At 38.2% G+C, this 19,613-nt stretch overlaps 1 protein-coding gene across 2 annotated transcripts in view; it reads right to left on the reverse strand.

The window, feature by feature from the left end:
* The window catches only part of LOC145996938 (LIM domain only protein 3-like), a 191,054-nt gene that overhangs the window by 38,835 nt on the left and 132,606 nt on the right, over positions 1–19,613 (reverse strand). For both annotated transcript variants that reach the window (XM_083133522.1, XM_083133521.1), the window contains exon 4: positions 2,929–3,054. In XM_083133522.1, the coding sequence (XP_082989648.1) occupies positions 2,929–3,054 (126 nt within the window). The remainder of the gene's footprint in view (positions 1–2,928; positions 3,055–19,613) is intronic.

Raw genomic sequence — 19,613 nt, forward strand, 5'->3', positions numbered from 1 at the left:
CGGGAGTTATGAAATATTAAAGATTCATCGTTGAATTGAAAGGGAGACGCTACCCTACTGAGTTGCCCTTGCTTTCCGTGACTGAATACAATAGAGGAAGATTTAGCCTAATCTCTGCGCGAAGAGCTGCTACCAGGGGTTAAGGACCGGAGTGAGCATTGACCAGGATAGGAGGACAACGGTCAAAGCACCAGAAACAATAAACAAGCACCTGATCATAGAGGGTACAGCGTCACTACGTTCAAATCTGGAATAAAAGGGATGATTTGGAATAGCGAGAGACAGTTTTGACACAGTTTTGCCTACAATCGCCACCGGAGTGTGAGCTACGCGCGACCGAGCTGCGAGTTGCAAGCAGACTCGAGGTCTGGATTTGTTTTTCCTCGAGTGAGTGTTTCAGAGCCATGGAGTAGAGCAGAATAGAACCAGGGTGTCCTTCTCCCCCTCGCCGTCAACGCATCCGTGCACATACGTGTGGTTATGCGAGAATAACGCCAGACACGTCCACCTGTGTCAATCGACCGAAACAACGTCCAAAGTAGTGAAAGTTAATAACATTTGATATCCATGTGAAACCGCGAATGGCTCATCGCGTACGTTCGTCTCATCGCCCAAGTCACGTATCTGTACTTACGAGTGACCGCGAAGAACTGACCTATTATTGCGCAAGTTGTCGTATGGAGTCGACAGTGAACGAGTGAAGCCAGGATCCGATGATGCCAGATGGAGCCGCCAACCGACCCACTTTCGCCAACCAGGATAACCGCGAGGTGCAACGATGGAGTGTGGGGGCCTTCCAAAACTGTAGGACCACTTTCACCCAACCCAGGTCAGAGGGAATGCAGCGAAGGTAAGATCCAACCATGTGCGTGTGTGAGAAAGATGACTACTATCTACCGCGAATCTGCGTGAATCAAATCATTGCTTAACTTAAATCAGTGCTATGGCATCCCTAGGCATCGGTATTCCGGCGGAAGTAATCAATGTTAAAGATGAGAGTTTATGTTAGCCGCAAACGACAGTTCATGAAATATATTTATACCTTCAGAAAAGATAGAAGGGGTTCGCACAAGGAACAATTATTCACTTTATACTTAAAATCCTAAACGATAAATTGTAAAAGGCAATGTAGCCAAGACATAGCGAGAGTATGGTCAAAGTAGTAATTAATCTAACCTTTGTATTTGTCATATTGTCGCAATATGCCATAGAATGAGAGAATGAATTTGAGATCGAGTGAAAGAGGGCAAGATGTAATCTCTATTTATCTGTGCTTTAATATATGTGTATATTCAGAAACACCGTAGTATTATGTAACGTCATTTCAGGTATTTAAAATCATATCCTCCTAGGTTTATTCTCGGTAACTCCGACTGTTAGGCACTTATCCTGACCGTATTATATTTCATGTAATGTTTAATTCGCCCAGCAGGTGAGGCGAGCGATTCTTCGTTGTTGCGTTGCTAAGCTCAGTTCAGTTGAGTTAATTGAGTTAATTAGTTAGTTATTAAATTAGCAGCCCGTAACAATGATAAGTATGACAAATAGAAGCTATTACGGACTCTGAAAACATATGAAGTCTCAGTACATCAGAAGGAAAACAAAAGTTAAACTATACAAAACGTTAATAAGACCTATTTTAATGTATGGATGTGAATCATGGATAATAGCCAAGAAGGGTGAGTCAATGATCGGAAACTTTGAAAGGAAGATTCTGAGAAGGATCTATGGGCCGATACATGAAAATGGATTATGGAGAAGAAGGTATAATATGGAACTATATTAGCTTTATCAGGATATATAAATTGAGAAGGAAATTAAACTAATACGGATAAGGTGGTTGCGGCATATATACCGAATGCCAGACAACATGGTGTGTAATAAGATCACATTTACGAATATGGATGGGAGAAGAAAGTAGGAAGACCACCTTCAAGGTTGGTTGATTCGGTGGAAGACGACCTGAGTGTGCTGGAAATTAGGAGTTGGAGAAGAAAGGTTGTGAATAGAGCTGGATGGCGGAAAGTTCTGAAGGAGTCCAGGGTCTGTGATGGACTGTAGTGCCAGGAAAGAAGAAGAATCTTACATGTAGTAATCTTACATGTGTACACTAAAAATCACAGAGGCAGAGAGAGAGAGAAAGAATGATTGTGAGGCATAAACTGAGAGAAACTAACACACAGAAATAGCGAAAGAGAACATGAAATAAAACGATAGAAATACAAAGAGAAACAGAGAAAAAAGGAAAAAAGGAGGAAAGATAAGGAGAGAATTATAAAGGATGAATGAGAGAAACAGGAAAGGAGAAATATAAAATAAAGAGAAAAGAAATATGGAAGGAACAAAGAGAAACGTAGAAAGAGTGAGAGTAAAATAAACGGAAGATAGAAATATAGGAGAAAAGAGAGAGTAAAGGAACAACATACAAAAGGGGAAAAGAGAGAACACAAGAGAGAAAGAAATATGGAAGAAAGAGAGAGAAACGAAAGAAAAAAGAAACGGGGCAGATAATGAAAGAGAAGTAAATATGGAATAAAGAAAAAGAGAAATATAAGAGTGAGCGCTAGATAAACGAAAGATAGGAAGAATAAATATAGAAGAATGAAAGGAAAGAAGGAGGAGAAATATATACAAGAGAAAACAGAAATGAAGACAGAGATAAAGAAATATAGAAGGCAGAAAGAAACATACAGAGATAAGGGAAAGAGGGAAGCATAGCAAGAAGACAAATAAAATAAAGAGAGAGAAAATTGTAGACGGAATATAGCTAGAAAGAGTTAGAGAAAGAACGGCAGAAGGAAGAATACACAAAGAAGACACGGAAAGCACTATTATTGTAAAGTTCGAGCACAGGTTCCTACTCGAAATCACTTTCTTTCAATTTCCTTCTGCTAGATATATATTAAAGAGGGTTGCCAGCGCACTTACCTGTGGTTACACTGTTGGCACGCGAAGCACTCGAGATGGTAGACGTTGTTTCTGGCCCTCATAACCATTTCGAACGCAGGGATTACTTTGGAGCACGCCGCGCAGTATCCTGTGTTCCCGAACAACCTGGAAAGTATAAAAAAAAATCCGCTTTTCAAGACTTTGCTTAGTTACTGTTATTAGTTTGTTAATAGCCCGACACTTTCTGTATTTTCGTCGCTTGTTGTGTCGTGCCAGTTTGCTTCTAAGATTTACTAAATATTGAACATTAATACGAAACCGACAGTTAAGTTTGCAAAAGCTGGAACACATACCACGGTAATTGTTTGTGAGGATAGATTCAAGGAAAATTCCTCAACGGCGATTGTTAAATTTTATTTATTTATTTATTGAACACAACAGACGAATGCCCAATTACAGTGTTCTACATTTTCTGCTTTGAGTTTGTAAATTTACAGTTTGATAAGAAATATTATTGTGCACAAATGTAAATAAACATAAAACATGTCAACGCTAAATTAAATGTGTATACGACAGTTAACAAAGCGCTTTATAATAATAATACAAGGTAATTGAAGAGAGTGGAATAAAATATCTAACTATTTTGTACAAAAATAGCCTATATGAATGCAATATTTCAAATATTACAATGCACAACGTATTTATCTTTACACTCAGCATTTCAGATCTTTACCACCATGTACAAAAAATATATATAAGGATATACTAATATAATACATTATAAATTACATAAAATATGGAAATAAAATAAACACAGTAAAAATCAAGGATAGAAGTTTTTTTAACTTCTAAACTGCAGTGAATTAAAATTGAAACTTTTGAGACTGAAGCCCACATTCTTCCTGAGCATTATTTAAAAGAAAAACCTTAGGTAAATTATTAATTAACAATAGAATAATCTTACATTGCCTGTTTATTCATTTGCATATCGAACATAATGCAACAAGTGTGAGCCCAACTATAGTATTTAATGTATGAAGAAATACATTAATAATGTATGTAATAAAGGACCTGTAAATAATTGACACTCTAGAAAGTACCCTATATGTAATGGAGTATAAGCTACGAAAGAAATATTTATTTACAAAAATTGCGTTCATGTTTACATTGTTGACATTTATTCTTCCATTCCTTGAATAGCTTTTTGAACGTCTCAAGAGGCATGTGAAATATACTTATCTTGAATTGTTTCTGTGATTTGGGACGTTTAGTTGTATTGTTATTTCTTGAATTGTGTTCTTGCAAAAGGTGTTGTTTGCTTGCTAGATATTCTATGTAGTCGAAGTCTTTTAAAGTATTATAGTTCTTTTTCTATTATGTTTTGGTATAAAATAGGGCACTTAATGAGTGGACTGTAGAAAAAATGTGATAGGGTAGCTTTTCAAGATAATTGATATTCTAGCAGCTAAGACTGAATCTTCAACGTCATAATGTCTAGGCTTAATTTCGATTATCGAGGTGTAAAGGCGTGACCCTTTCCTCAGACAACCAAATGTTGACCTTACTTCCCCCCTGGAATGTATTTTGTAGACTAGTGAAGCTCTGGCGTCTGTACTCAAAGCCAGTACAATCCTCTGCAGGGCACGTGTTGTGTCGTTACTATATGTTTGTGATCGTCCCTTCGTTCATCTCATCACCATTCATCGCAATCCTCCAAGAGTGGCAGAGAAGCACAGTAAGATAAACTAAATCAATCAATCTCAATTATCCTTTTTAAATAAAAAAACTCAAAGATGAAGCTTTAATTTTGATTTTCATCACCTTTTATGAAAATTTAATAATTTCGGAGAATAATTGAAGTAAATGAATTTATGGAGATGATCATTATCATATTTTTGTGTATTACTGAAACATGGCATGGCTTCTAGTGAAAAACATTTTCGTACAAAGAGAAATATTGTAAGTTTACAATATATTACAATGAACCGTACTGTCATTTTGAAATCCTATCGTGCCTTTTTCCAGCGGGAAACAGCCAGCGTTTTAGTACAGGCAAGGTTTCCACTGCCTGAAATTGAGTGCAATTAATATACCTATGGACCGTATGTATTTCATATTTTCTCTCTCTCTCTCTCTCTCTCTCTCTCTCTTTCTCGCTCCAAACAATCAAATGATAGCCAAATGGAAACAACTTGATTCCAGACGAAGAGGTGTGACTTGTTCCTTTGGACCTGACAACAATGTATTGCAAATATGACGTATTATTTCAGTAATGTTCTGAATTTCTGTAAAAGGTAGAGCGTACAATTACAGTGTTGAGTAAAAAATGTTCATTCAACCAAAGCTCACTATTTGTTTAATTATTTTTATTGATTGTAATAATATAAACATATGAAGACACATTATGTACCAGAAATACAGGGTGTTCCGTTCAAACCTCCCACATTTCAATTCATCATTGCTAAATGGTTATGAAACATAATGGAATGCGAGTGGTACTAGACGAAAGAGAAACCCAAATAATTTTATTGCATGACCTCGAAGTTCACCGTTCTCTCACTGTGCAGCGCCACAATCGCATAAAGCACAATGGCGACTCCGCAGCAGCGCGCACAATCTTTATTCTGTTATGCAGAGACCAAATCAATCATTACAGTGCAAAGAAATTACCGGGGAGAATATGGAGGTGAAGCACCTGAAGGGAAAACCATTGAGGCATGGTGTGCGAAGTTTTTGGCGACTGGAAGTGTTAATAAACCATCCGGAGGTTCTCAGATTGGATATGATTCGTGCTACAAACTGTGCACACATAGAGGTGTATTGGTGAATTCGTGTTTAGTGCTTCATGCAATAACATTCTTGAGTTTCTCTTTCGTCTAGTACTACTCGCATTCCATTATGTTTCATAACCTCTTAGCAATGATGAATTTCAATGTGGGAGGTTTGAACGGAACACCCTGTATAAAAATCTAAGATTTCATATGCACTTTCTATTGCAATTAATGATTACTGGTTTATTTGAGCTTACTCTGTTTGTAAGAAAATTTCGACCAGAAATTACAGTAAGTATAAAAGACGTAAAATTACTTTTCAAGTACGTACCAGTAACTGGAACTCAGTTTTGTGCTGTTAACGTGATAAATTATGCGTGTACTGTTATTACACTGAAGAACATTTTCCAGGATTTGCGAAGGTGAACATAAACTTCTATGGACTGATTACATGCCTAAATTTACAGTTACCTGAATATTTTTAGGAAATAAAAACGTGGCAAATAGCTTTTTGAGAGCAACATTTTATCAAAATCTTTCTCAGCTGCTTTTTCTGTTACCATGGCAATGTTGCCAAGCACATAAACGTTACACAATTTAACATTGATACGAAACAAATGTTATTGAACATCAACTTTAACCCTAGTTTACCTGTGCCGTACGAGAAACTTACGTACCACCTAGTGCATTTTTCCCACTGTTTGCATTACATTTATATTTTTATGAACAAAGTAATACAGAAATATTGGGAACACGCTAAGGAACAATGTAATTTATTTTCAATTTTTTTTAAAAAAAAATCCACAGTTGAAGAATCGAAAAACTAGAGGTGGTGGGCCTGACAGCCTTCCTCGGGTAATCTAGATTAACATGTACATTTGATTTTTAAAATCCATAATACAGTATAACGTATACACGCATTATTTGGGACCGAAGATTATGCGGATAACGATTTTTGCGGATAATAAAACATGTGTTTATATAACAAAGAAAGCACATACAGTACAGGTTTATTTTATACATACAGTACACAGTACTACATACGTATACAGTACAAGAAAACAAAAGACATGAGATGCCTCCCCGATGGCGCAGTGGTAGCGTCGTCTCCTTGTAATCAAGGGGTCCCGGGTTCGATACGCGGTGGAAGCGCATAGTGGTTCGGATCCCACTTTAAACTGTAGGTTCAGTCCCGATTAGTCTTACTGTGCATGAAGTGGACTTAAAGTACCAAATCAATCAATCAAAAGAAATGAGAAAGTGCCTAAATTACAGTACTGTATCTGTACTGTTTTTTTTTAGTGTGCGGATAACTGACGTTGCGGATAATTGACGTGCGGATAAACAACGTTCTTCTGTAATTATAATTTTACATTATAGATGAATATAATAAATAAAATGAACTTGCGCTGTAATAGAGAATAGTCACAGTTTGGATTCCAGAAAAAACGTGAGGTAATTTATGGTAGCCCTGTATATCATAATGCATTGGCTGTTTGTTGAGGACCTGCCGTCAGGGTGCTCCACTGGCTGAAAGCACACATCCACGCTCGCACACACATCCGAAAGGGCAGAGCAAGTTCGTTATTTGCCGCCAGATTCCACCCGTCGTCGCTTTTACCGCAACTCCATTTGTGGCGAATTTTGATCATTAGGCAAAATCGGAAATTTCCATTAAGGTGTAATGCCCCTTTTAAAGGCATTCTCTGTTTTTCCTTCACTTCGATTGAGAAGCGGGGGGCGACGAGAGGGGGGGAAGCTTTTGTTCGTACAATTCTCAGTCAATTAACAAAATGCGTCATTCACGAGCAGCACACACAGAGGAGGGGAAAGGGGGGCGAAGAGAGAGAGGGGAAAAAAAGAGCGCAGTTTCAATATCTGGCAAAACCTCACGCTTCTGTGCCGTGGCATTTAATGTTGCTCGAATAACGCTTTTACTAAATCCTGCAGACCTGTATGTGCAAATTGCTAGCACTTAGTGTAAAAGGAGAAACACTATGCAAACACGATAGGTAAATGGACTTGGGCCTTATATATTTTTTTTATTCCTTCAGCTCTCTCGCTTTCCTCCATCCGACTATTAGCTGTTCTCATTTTTCATTCTTGCCAGCTTGCTTTCAGCGCCCTCTACCAGCCTTGCCAGATGGGATACCCTGAAGAGTCGTATGTATTCATTAAACTCATGTTCCATTAAAGCTTGCCACATCTTTAACCCCCCACCCTCCCTTATTACAGGAAGTATATATCGCTTGGCAATAGCGCAATATAGTAATGGGTTTGACCTTGAAAGGTTTCAGCGAGTTCCTATCTTTTACCTTTTCAGTCGGTTGACCCCTGAGTCCGGGATATTTTAGAGAGAGCCTCTTCACTTAACTTCATGGACCTCGCAGATGTATTTTCCGTTGTAGATGTTGCTGCTGGTCCATTAAATCAATGATTTAAAGCCTGGGTTATAGTTGAAGCCCTGATTCGAACGCCAGTTTGACACAGCTCGAGAGAAAGCCGACCGGACTCGTATCGAGCCAGCATCTGTTTTTCTGAAAAGCTCTGTTGTCACTTATACCTGCAGTGTTTAAACATCCATTCATTCACTGCGACGTTATACTCCCAAGGTCTTCGAATTGTATAAAAATAATAGCACAACACAATAACACAACCTAGTAAAGATAACGCAACAGCACGTTAAGAAATCTCTAAAGAAACTGAATTGGCAACACTTCATTTAATCCATGTGAACTTGACAAGAGTTGTCAGTTCCTAAAACTGACGCTATTGGTGGAAAAGGTTTTAGGGGAGGATATACTGGGCTCCACGCGGTTGTTTACTCCTAGAACAGAGGGAACTAATCCTTCGGAACTTTCTTTGAAGCAAAGTGGCGTTCGAATCAGGACTTCGACTATACTAGAATAATTTACTAGCTATTCGAAATCTCTTACTAGTCCGAAAATGTTAGAGGATTAGTACGAGGGCAACGGCAAAAATACCTTACCACAAATCAACAATGCTGAGGACCGAATGAGGGTATCCCGTGAGGCATACGCTCCTACTGTCCCTTGAAATTATTTTTACGTTGCATTTCTGACTCCCTTGGTTAATCGCGACGAAGATTAGATTAAATTGATGAAGTGATTTCACTTAATACTTGGATAGGTAGACTTGGTGATAGACTGATAGACTTGGTGTTTTGAGTCCACTTTATGCACAGTAAGGCTAATCGGGACTGGACCTACAGTTTAAAGTGGGATCCGAACCACTATGTACCTCCACCGGGGATCGAACCCGGAAATCTTTAATTAGAAGTCAAGTTAACTTTATGAACAGAGAAGCTAATCGGAACTGGACCTACAGTTTAAAGTGCGATCCGAACCACTATGTGCCTCCAACGGGTATCAAACCTTATACCCCTAGATTACAAGGCGGCGACGTTACAACTACACCATCAGGCACATCTATCCGCGCAACCTTATTGCGCACACTTTAGATCCAGAATTGCGCACAAATCTCACTGTCCTGTTTTGCGGACAGATATTGATCCAACGTTGCCACTTTGATAGCTTTAAAGTCTGAGAGAAATTAGGTTAGGTTAGGACACAACAGAAGTGAGTGTTGTGTTTAAGAACATTTTACATCTGACAACATCGCCTCATTTTTTTGTGCGCAATCCTGTACATTGTGACAGCTTGTCAACGGTTTATCACATACCACTGATAAAACCGGAAAAGTGTGCGCAATCCCGCTGTAGCACACCCAATTTGTTATAGAAACAGTTCTCAAGAAACACTTATGTCCAGTGTTACGCCCTTGCATAATACAAAAATCTAGCGACTGAAATGTTTATTTCAAAATTTTCTGATGACATAATTCTGTCACTTGAAAGATCATACTGTATTCGTCTTTACTTAACCGACTTTGGGGTACCCGGTTTTAAGATTTTCTGATCCAAGTACTCTCTGGATCATGTACCTTATTTTCAGTTTCCGGGCATGAATAGTCGATTTTCGGCTCCGGACCAGAGTGTACGATTATGAGTTCAGGATCCAGTTCCAGATTTTCGTACATGATTTTTGGCTCTGTAACCGGTACCTGATTTTTCTGTTCCAAGTACGCAATTATTGCTTCCTGATCCGCGTGCCCCGATTTTCTGTTCCGGATCCGATACCCGATATCGCTACTCGATTTTCCTTATCCGGATACCAGATTTCGCTTCTCCAAGTGCCTGGTTCTCCTGCTAAAATTTCTGGCCACCCCTAATAAAAAAACGCATAGTCTAGAAATGTTCATACTTTCTCCGGGAAATAGGTTAAGAGTGCCGTTTCTATAGTCTCTAAATTCTAAAATAATGCAGTTTCTAAACGTGTTCCAGAATCGCCGCCAAAGGCGTTGAATTTCCACCGAAGAACGTCGCTCTCTGGGATCGGGGCGAAAACGTTGACCGTGAGTGGCGGAAAATTTGCCCCTTAATACAATATTACCCCTCGCTCCGGGAAGACCGGCTTAGTTAATCTGTTCTCAGCAGTTTGTGGGAATTGTGGCTCCCGGCGGAGGTTCGATGATGACCGTGCCATTTCCCTCTCTTCTCGCCCACCGCCAATTGCTGGCTGACCTCCGCCTCGGACGCAACGCCTCAAAGCCATCCGCTGGCGAAACGTTACGCGTTCTCCCCCTGCAGTGATACCAACTTTGTCTCTAACAAATTCCCTCGGAGGGTACAAATTTCCCTTTTACTTTCGTAAAAACGTAGCCAATCTAGTTACGGAGTTTTTGATAAATTGAATTAGATTAGCACTTCGGCCACTGTTGGCTATATCGCAATGATGAGGATGAGTGATGATATGATGAAGTGACAATCACAAGAACACTAATTCCCAAACCGGGATTCGAACACTTTACTAGTGATATCATAGCACTCTGCGCTTACCACTCCGCCAAACTTTTCTAATGATATAACTGAGCTTCTAGCAAACATTTAATTTCTAATAAATTTCTAGCCGGCCCCCGTGGCTGCGTGGTTAGCTTATCGCGCTACGAGGCCAGGGGTCCCGGGTTCGAATCCTGGCCTGGGCATGGATGTTTGTGACTGTCCACTCATCAATTTCATCATACCATCACTCATCTCCATCTTCGCAAATTCGCCAAAAGTGGCACAAAAGCAAATCAATCAACCAATCATTAATAAATTTCTAATGAAAAACTCATAAACGGGGAAAGAAAAAATTCAAAAATCCCTCATATAAAAAAAACAACAACTTGTGCTCCTAAAATATCCCGTTCCAGAAAAATTCTATTTTGTAAGAAAAAATCGCATCGAATTTTCCGAAATGCATCACCAGGCTTCCTACTTATTCTGACAAAACAAATTCTCTAACTTTTCCAGTTTTTGCAATTTTAAATTTTAATATCAATTTACAACCATTCTGCGGTGCTTTAACATGATACTAAGTTTTAAGTTTTAAGAAGCACTTTGTATTTATGAGAATAGAGCTTATTCAAAATAAATGACCCAATATAAATTAAAGAATATTTTCATATAGAATATCTCTCATTAAGAAGCTAGTTCGAGAAACAACTGGAATTCCCGAGTTTCTTTGGACGTATTTTCAAAATTCCCTGACGCATCTGTGTTTTACAGAATATTTAACAAAATTTCAGTCGAGGCAATATTTCGAATTTTGCACACGACAAGAAAATTACTTCTCGAAGTGTTCTACGGAAAATATTATTCTTTAGAAATTATCCCAATCACAGATTGTTTTATTTCTACTGTTTCTACATAAACAATTTCAAATTTCATTAGGCAGGCATTCATTTGATCTCCGTACACGGTGAATTCTCTGAACATTTCACATGCTAGTGGGAATTTCGTTTCGAACATTCGAGGGAAATTTCCCTCAACCTCCCACAAAAATACCCCGTCCTGTTAGAACGTTTAACTTTTCGCTTAAGGCACTATTTTGCAGAGAAGATGATTTTTGGTGTCGAGAGGCTATATAAAAAAACCAACTGATGACAATAAACTCATCCACACACAACTGAATCAAACCGACCCGAAAAGGGGGGGAAAACACCCAAAAAAATTGGGGGTGAATTTGTAACATTACGAAAACAAAAATCATGTGCGGCCGTGCGTTGCCATGCTGAAAAAAACTCTCCGATCGAGTTTCGCCCACATGACTCGCATCCGCATAACAACCGAGGCTGTAGGAAAGTTGGGTGAGGGGGGAGGGAAGGGGAGGAAGGTAAATTTATCGCATTAGCGTCGTGCTTATCGCGGCGGCATATGCAAATAAGATTTGAGCGGTATTTGGGAAGTTAACGCCGGCTCGTTCGATGTGGTCAATCAATTGATTTGTCCCGGACACAATGCGGGCACGTTGATTCGAGCTTCCTTTGTTGGAAACAGATTTTTCCCCCATTCTCCTACATCCCCCACCCACCGTTTTCCATTTTATCAAGCTTGTTTAATCAAAATTTGTATTGAGTGCATGTTGTTGTTCCAAAGATTTAGGGATATGCAATTATTTCCCATTGAAAATCGAACAACTGTGTAGCCAAAGCTCAGTGTAAGCTACACACAGATATAATTATCTTCTATATACAGGGGTCTCCAATGGAAATGTTTATCTAGCAGAGATTTCTGCAATAGATTATTTTTAGAACAAGGTATCAATTATATTTTTGTCTACTCAGCGGTCAATTGTAGTGGTGTACTTAGAGAGTGTTTCATTTGGCATTTTTTATGCATCAGGAAAATTTCCCAAACATCAGATTGATGCTTTACAATTTACATGAATCTTTCTGTCCGTCTGTCTCTCTGTCTGTGGAGGGAGAAAGGAAGTCTCATGTGAAAATAAAGGTGCCAGAAACATGGAAAATAACTCGATCTTGTTTCGGCAATGCGTCAAAATTGGGCCACAAATATGGAAATATATCGAGAAAATTTGTTTCCACATTTCCTGAGCCCTGTGGTGAAGTGGTTAACAAAACACGCTACGAAGCCAGGGGTCCCGGGTTGGAATACCGGCCTAGGTATGTGTGCTCCTTGTAAGTGTCTCTTCATCAATTTCATATCATCAGCACCCATCCTCACATTCGCAATTAGCCAAACAGTGGCAGAAAAGCGAAGTAAAATAAACCAAATTATGTTTAATAATCCGATAGAGCCACGACTTGACGAAAATAGAAACAATAAAAGTACTCTACTATTTCCTCGTACGGTCAAAACTAGAATATCCGTCAGTAATCTGGAATCCCACTCAAAAAGACTAAATTCATAGACTAGAACGTATTCAGTCAAAGTTCCTTAGATACTTCAAATTCAAACCCTGTGGACCATAGAGTAACTTAGAAATAACGAAATATGTATCACTCATTAATAGTAAGACAGGAATCTTTGTAGTCAGAAAGTATTAACATTACATTCCAGTAGCAGGAGATATTAGTGTTGAGCAAGCATTAAAGTAACACAGGTACGCGGAAATTGCTAAAGGCTTGTGTATGATAATCATGTGTTTATTTTAACTTTGAAATGTCACATCAAAAACACAGCGCTTTGCGTGCATAGCAACATGCATTTTGTTTCTTTTTATGTGTGCACGCCAGTAAGACGTTGCGTCAATCAGGCGAGAGGTCACGGATAGTGTGGCTGCTCGGACATTTTATGCAAAAGTAGCTCCGGTGTGCATTGCGATACTTAAGCATAATATTTGTTATGTGTAGTGCTCGTGATAGTAATAAAACATCAAAAAACACAAACAGCTTGATTAAGATTAGAACGTGAGGAGTGAATGACTTGGAGTCAGGAAATGTCTGGGGACTGAATAGGAAATAGAAGTAAATGAGGGGCCTCTTGTTACAGGAGGGAGTGACTGGAGTTTGAGTTCAATACGGAGCAGATCCTTTCATATACAACAAAGATACCAAGTCAGTCTTGAAGAGTGTAAAATCCATGTATTAGTGTTGACATTCCTTTATTTGTGCACCTCTCGTATTGGGCCATTAATGCCCTCATAGCCAAGCGAGTAGTTTTAAGCCACGCCACCCAGAATTCGATCCCCATGCCATAGGGTACGATACGGGACATTATACAACATTCGATCCCTACCAAAACCTGCTTTCATAGACCAACTTCAGCACTGCCACGACAGGCAAATGACTTGGTCTTTCTTTACAAAATAATTATCAGTACAATAGACAGTTCCAATATTTTATCAGCCGTAACATTTAATGTAATTTTAAAACACGTCAAAAGAACAAAATATTTCACTGCCAGAGAGTGAAAAAGTCAGTTCTTTCTGCCTCTTCGGTGTGGAGAGCGTGCAACTCTTTCAACACAATTACAAATGTAAATCATATCATTGCAATGAGTTTAAACAAGCTTTAAGAAACCATTACAGAAACATTGCAGTGAATCTTTTGAAATAATATTACGTAAGTAATTATGTATGTAATTAGAGCATTATAATTGGGCTCTACCTGTTGGGCTCTTTAGAATAAAAAATAAATAAATAAAAATAAAAATTTCCTAAGCAGAAACAAAACTTACGAAATGTATTCTGTTATGGGAATTGTTTTCGAAATTTACCTGAGTCGAGAGAAAATATCACCAACTTCGAAACAAATGTCCCTCTTGTGGAACTAGAGGTCCACCAGCTACGTATCTATCGTACTAACGTTCTGCGCAGTGTAAAATGCAAAATTTCTTACATCCTCGTGTTCAATAAAAAATTCACTCTCAAATGGCTATGTGAGAATAATTGATTGAATTGTTGTTTTTAAGTCCACTTTATGCACAAAATGGCTAATCGGGACTGGACCTACAGTTTAGAGTGGAATTCGAACCACTATGTGCCTCCACCGGGTATCGAACCCGGGACCCCTTGATTACAAGGCGACAACGCTATCACTGCGCCATTGGGGAGGCCCTGTGTGGGAAAAAAAAGTATACACTCGGAAATACAGCATAGTACTCAGAAGTTATTGCTACTTCGAATTATTTCTCGGTCGAAAAATTAATCAACAGCCCTGGCAATCCTGAATTTGTATTGTTGGGTTGCATATGGATATATATATATATTTTTTAAACTGCTACATTTGAGGGTCGGAGAGGTCTCTTTATTTTATTTTTTTAATTTTGATTTGGCTGCATTTTTGTTACTAAGCGTCACTTTCCTGCCACTTTTGCTTAATCACAGCGATGAGGATGAGCTATGATTAAATTGATGAAGGGACACTCACCCGGGTCGGGAATCGAACCCGGCACCGCTGGCGTCCTAACGCACCGTGCTACCCACTCCGTCACGGAGGCCAGCAGGAGAGAAATTCTGTTACGAAAAGTTGTAAAAGCACATGTGAAAGTTTGATGCATACGGGGAGGGTGTAATGAAAAATTTCGGTCAAAAGTTTGTTCTCTGAGGAACTACCAATATGGCGATAGTAAATTAAGTCACCTTGTTAGATCAGGAGAATATAAGTATTTTTCTGTGAAAAATACACTAAATCGTCGATGTTTTCACGAACTGGCGAATATGTCAACTCCCCTGCATCACGAACCGGCGAATGTGCAAAATTTGACATTTTGAGTTTTTGACGCTGTATATGTTGGAACAACTTGTACTTTGCTCTCACAAAGTTTCAAGTTTCTATTAAATATTGCTTAGGAGATAAAGATGGACAACGTTTTGACGAATATGAAAACTAGTATTGTGATAATTTCACGAACCGGCGATTATGAAATTCGCCGCTTCGTGGAGAAAAACATATCATTTTACAATCCATTCAGGATGTGTCAGTTCGACTACATTTTACGTAACAGATGCCGCTGTAATGAAACGTTTTATATTTCATTTTTTTCATAAGAAATGTAACCCATTTGTAAGATATCAGTTAACATGTAAGGCACAGTTGTTTGTGTTTCTATTTGAACAATGTACAGTCTATATTTTGATACTTTCAATGAAATTGGGTTTACTTCTCGCAACTAAATTACTTCGAATGGTTTATAAAAGAAATACCATATTTCCTTGATATTATTTTGAAGAATAGCCTTCTAGTGGCGTGGCTCGTTGTGTAATTATTCAGAAGATATGAATAAGGACGTGCTTGTGAAGTGGACTGATGGCAGTACTAACATCGTCAGAAGCCAAGAACTTACACTCCCCTATGGAATGAAGAAGTTGCAATATGGAGCGAAAGCAAAAATGTGGTGGGATCCTGAGAAAATTTATTATGAAGGTGTTGTGATCGGGATGGAAGAAGATTCTGAAAGTGGTGATACAGGTGATGAACTTCCTCTGTCAGTGCCAAAGAAGAGCTCAGGTGGTGTGATCAATGACTCGAGTGCAGTTGTTATTGACGTTGACAGTTCTTCGGAAACGTTAGCGGATGATGAGGACAAGCATCCTGATTTTCTTATATCTTCCAGTGATAATGAATCGTCCGTACATTCCTCACCGAGGAATGTTCACGCTGTATGCAGTTCCTTGCTTCGTGAAGAAGAAATATTTGCTGCATACGTAACGTGTCAGGATTTGGTTTGTTACAATCATTTCATATTGGATTGCGCCAAGCACAACAGACGTGTTAGTGTACAAGAGAAAAACAACCCTCCGGGATCAAGCCACACAGATTTTAAAGTAGATGGTTCTCAAAAGGAGGATGTCACTCAAGTAAAGCGAAGGGTTTCCGAAAAGTAAAAAGTAAGAAAAAATGTAAAAGTCTGTCGTTCTTTGGATTATGAGTATGTAAGTGAAAAGAGTCATCAAGTTATTCCTTCTCCACGTTGTCAGTCACGGACATGCCAAACAAGAGGATTGAAGTGAAACGATTTTGATGTCAACACAACAATGAAATTTAATAATGCGTATTATAATTTAGGAAATGTTTCCCGACAACGAGAATGGTTGAGTAAGTTCATCGCTTCCAATGCTCCTGTAAGGTCAACGAAGTCAGAAGACAAAAAGAGGAAGGAAAGAACTCTTCATTATTTTTTACCAGATGACCATAACGTAAGACAAAGAGTATGTCGTAAAATGTTCCTTAACACACTTGCAATTGCTGAGAGACAAGTAAGGACAATGCTAATGAAGTTAAAGAACCAGTGCATGGTAGAAGAAGAAAAGAGAGGTGGACGTCAGACAACGTTAAAAGAAAGAGACGAAAAAATGCGTACAGATATTAAAAAGTACATAAATATGTTCCCTAGGATGGAATCTCATTTTTGCCACAGAAGTTCTAGCCAACAGTACTTGTCGTCCAACTTAAGTATTGCAAAGTTGTATGAACTATTCAAAAAAGAATTTCCAAACAGCTCGGCATGTTACTCCTTATACAGATCAGTTTTTAAATGTATGAAGTTAAAATTTCGTTCTCCAAAAAAAGATCTTTGTGGTTTGTGTGAGACGTACAACTTATTGAAATCAGCTAATTGTTTATCTAATCATTCTGACTTGATTGAAATATATAACAGGCACATACAGGAAAAACAGGTGAGGGAAATTAAAGGTGCGATGAAAAACAGGAGTTCGTGGCTGCTTGCTTTGACATGGAGCGAGTCATAAATCTACCACAGAGCAAACGAACTGAACTGCATTACAAAAGAAAATTATCAGCCTACAATTTTACAATTTATGAATTAGCTAGTAAAAGCGGTCATTGCTACGTTTGGCACGAAAGATTAGCGAAAAGAGGTCCGAATGAAGTTGCAACAAACTTAAGGAAGTTTCTGCTGATGAAAGATGAACAAGGTGTAAAACAGGTAGCGTTCTTCGCCGATGGAAGTGCATCTCAGAACAAAAACAGTATCCTGCCTTCTATGTTCCTTTATTTTTTAAACAATGAAGCATAAAACATCAACACCATGCATGTTTTCTTCTTCGAAACGAGTCACGGACAAAGTGAAGGTGATGCTATTCACAGTACAATTGAAAACGGACTTCGACGGAGTGAAGATATCTTTATCCCTGCCCAACTCATCCCGGTAATCAGGATGGCAAAAAGGAAACAACTATATGCTGTTCATGAGTTGCATACTAAAGACGTCTTAGATTGGAAACAATATTCGCAGTACCTGCGTATCCTAAAAGTTAGAACAACAAATGAGGGTCAACCCTTGGACTGGATAAAAGTCATTCAAATTCAAGTGCGCATGGGTTGTCCCAATATATTCATAAAAACATCACATAACCTAAACACACACTCAAGTATATCACTTCCTAATCCACGCAGTGCTAAAGAGGACAATTAACCACCAAGGGCTTTTACTTCAAAGCCAAAACTGCTCAAAGCCAAAACTGCCTATGAAAAAATACCAGGAGTTGCTGTCATTATGTTGTGTCGCTCCTGTCAACACATGCCTTTTAAGCACTAAACTATTCAGTCTATGTTATAAAAATCTATGTTAAGAATTAGTGTTGAATCTTTTCTCTAAACATTGTTAGATTTCTTGCCACAAAAATGTTATTGTTAATGTTACAATAAGTAATGAATTGTTTAACATAAATATAAAAAAATTGCTGAAACTATGGAAATATAAAACAACTATGTAGTAACCATGGTAAATTGTAAACAAAATTATGATATAAAAGAGCTAGACTTTTGTAAGCCTAGGGGACATTCTCCTAGTTGCCGAAAGGCTGATGGTTCAGGGGACGTTGGGTAATATCTTGCTTCAATCTTCGGATTGGCTGGTGTACTTGTACTCCATTTCGCAAATATTCCACAAACCCAACTCTGAATAAGGCGTTCTCCTGCATCATCAAAACAACCAGGGTTATAGACTTCGGTACAACTAATAGGTTTAGGCCTACAAGTTGTATCGGGTGAATTGTCTGTTTGAAAAGTGTTTGTATATCATCGGAAGTATAAATAAATCTTCGAGTAAAAGATCTTAATGATATTTCATTTCAAACCTACATAGATGATAATTAAAAATAAATCCTGCACCACAGACCTCGCAAGGGCTTGGGCCTACTAACCCTTAGAAGCCTTTGAGAAGTCCGATAAAAAAGTAGTAACCAGACTAACATTAAGCCCTAAAGGCAGAAGGTGCGTATGAGTGTCAAGGAGTAATACCAGTAATTTCTCATCCTGATTATAAAGACTTCTATGTCAGATTACCTCACTAATTGTACAACCATTTTGCGTCTATTAACGTTGTATTTGATAACAGACTAGTGTTGGTCAATGTATTACTATTTTGTTCCTTACATTTTACTTCCTGAATTTTATTATTCTTGAAATTTATTTGTGGGTACGTCTAGTGTTGTGTGAATTTCTCTGTTTCTCACTGTTACGTATTAAACTGTTATAGTGTATGTTATGATTCGCGTATTAAGGATTGGCCTAATATTTAACTCTGTATAAATATCCAATAAATAAGTTGAAAGTTTTAGCTTTGAACAGTAGAATTCGCAGTTTTAGTGAAAATTACAATGATGAATCAAGCTAAAAATATTCCATTTTTTTTTCACGAACTGACGAATAGATTCAATGAAATCCTTTGTTCGTTTATTGTTCATTAAAATTATTTCTACGGTGTTCTTTCTCATGTGAACTACCTTCTCACACAGCATTTATTGTTATCTCAAAATATAGTTTAGCTCGAATATTTTTTTCAATGATTCGCAAGTAATGCAAAATTAGCTACTTTCAACTTCGTTTTTCTCAAAAACAATATTTTGCACATTCGTCGGTTCGTGATGCAGGGGAGTTGACACATTCGCCAGTTCGTGAAAACATCGACGAAATAGATTAAATGTTTTGAACAGGATAGTGAAATGAGGGTGAAAATAATTTAAACCATATTCCTTTGCTGCCTTCAATATCCTCCCCAATATGAACTTAATTTTGAAGTTTTCTAATGTGGTAACCCTGTATGCCTTTCTTCTTAGTATCCTCCCAAACGTTGGGCATAGTTTTTTGGAACACACTGTATACTTAAACACACATTTTTGTAGG

Source organism: Lepisma saccharinum, chromosome 13 (genome assembly GCF_977018435.1).
Source record: "Lepisma saccharinum chromosome 13, izLepSacc3.1, whole genome shotgun sequence".
NCBI lineage: Eukaryota > Metazoa > Arthropoda > Insecta > Zygentoma > Lepismatidae > Lepisma > Lepisma saccharinum.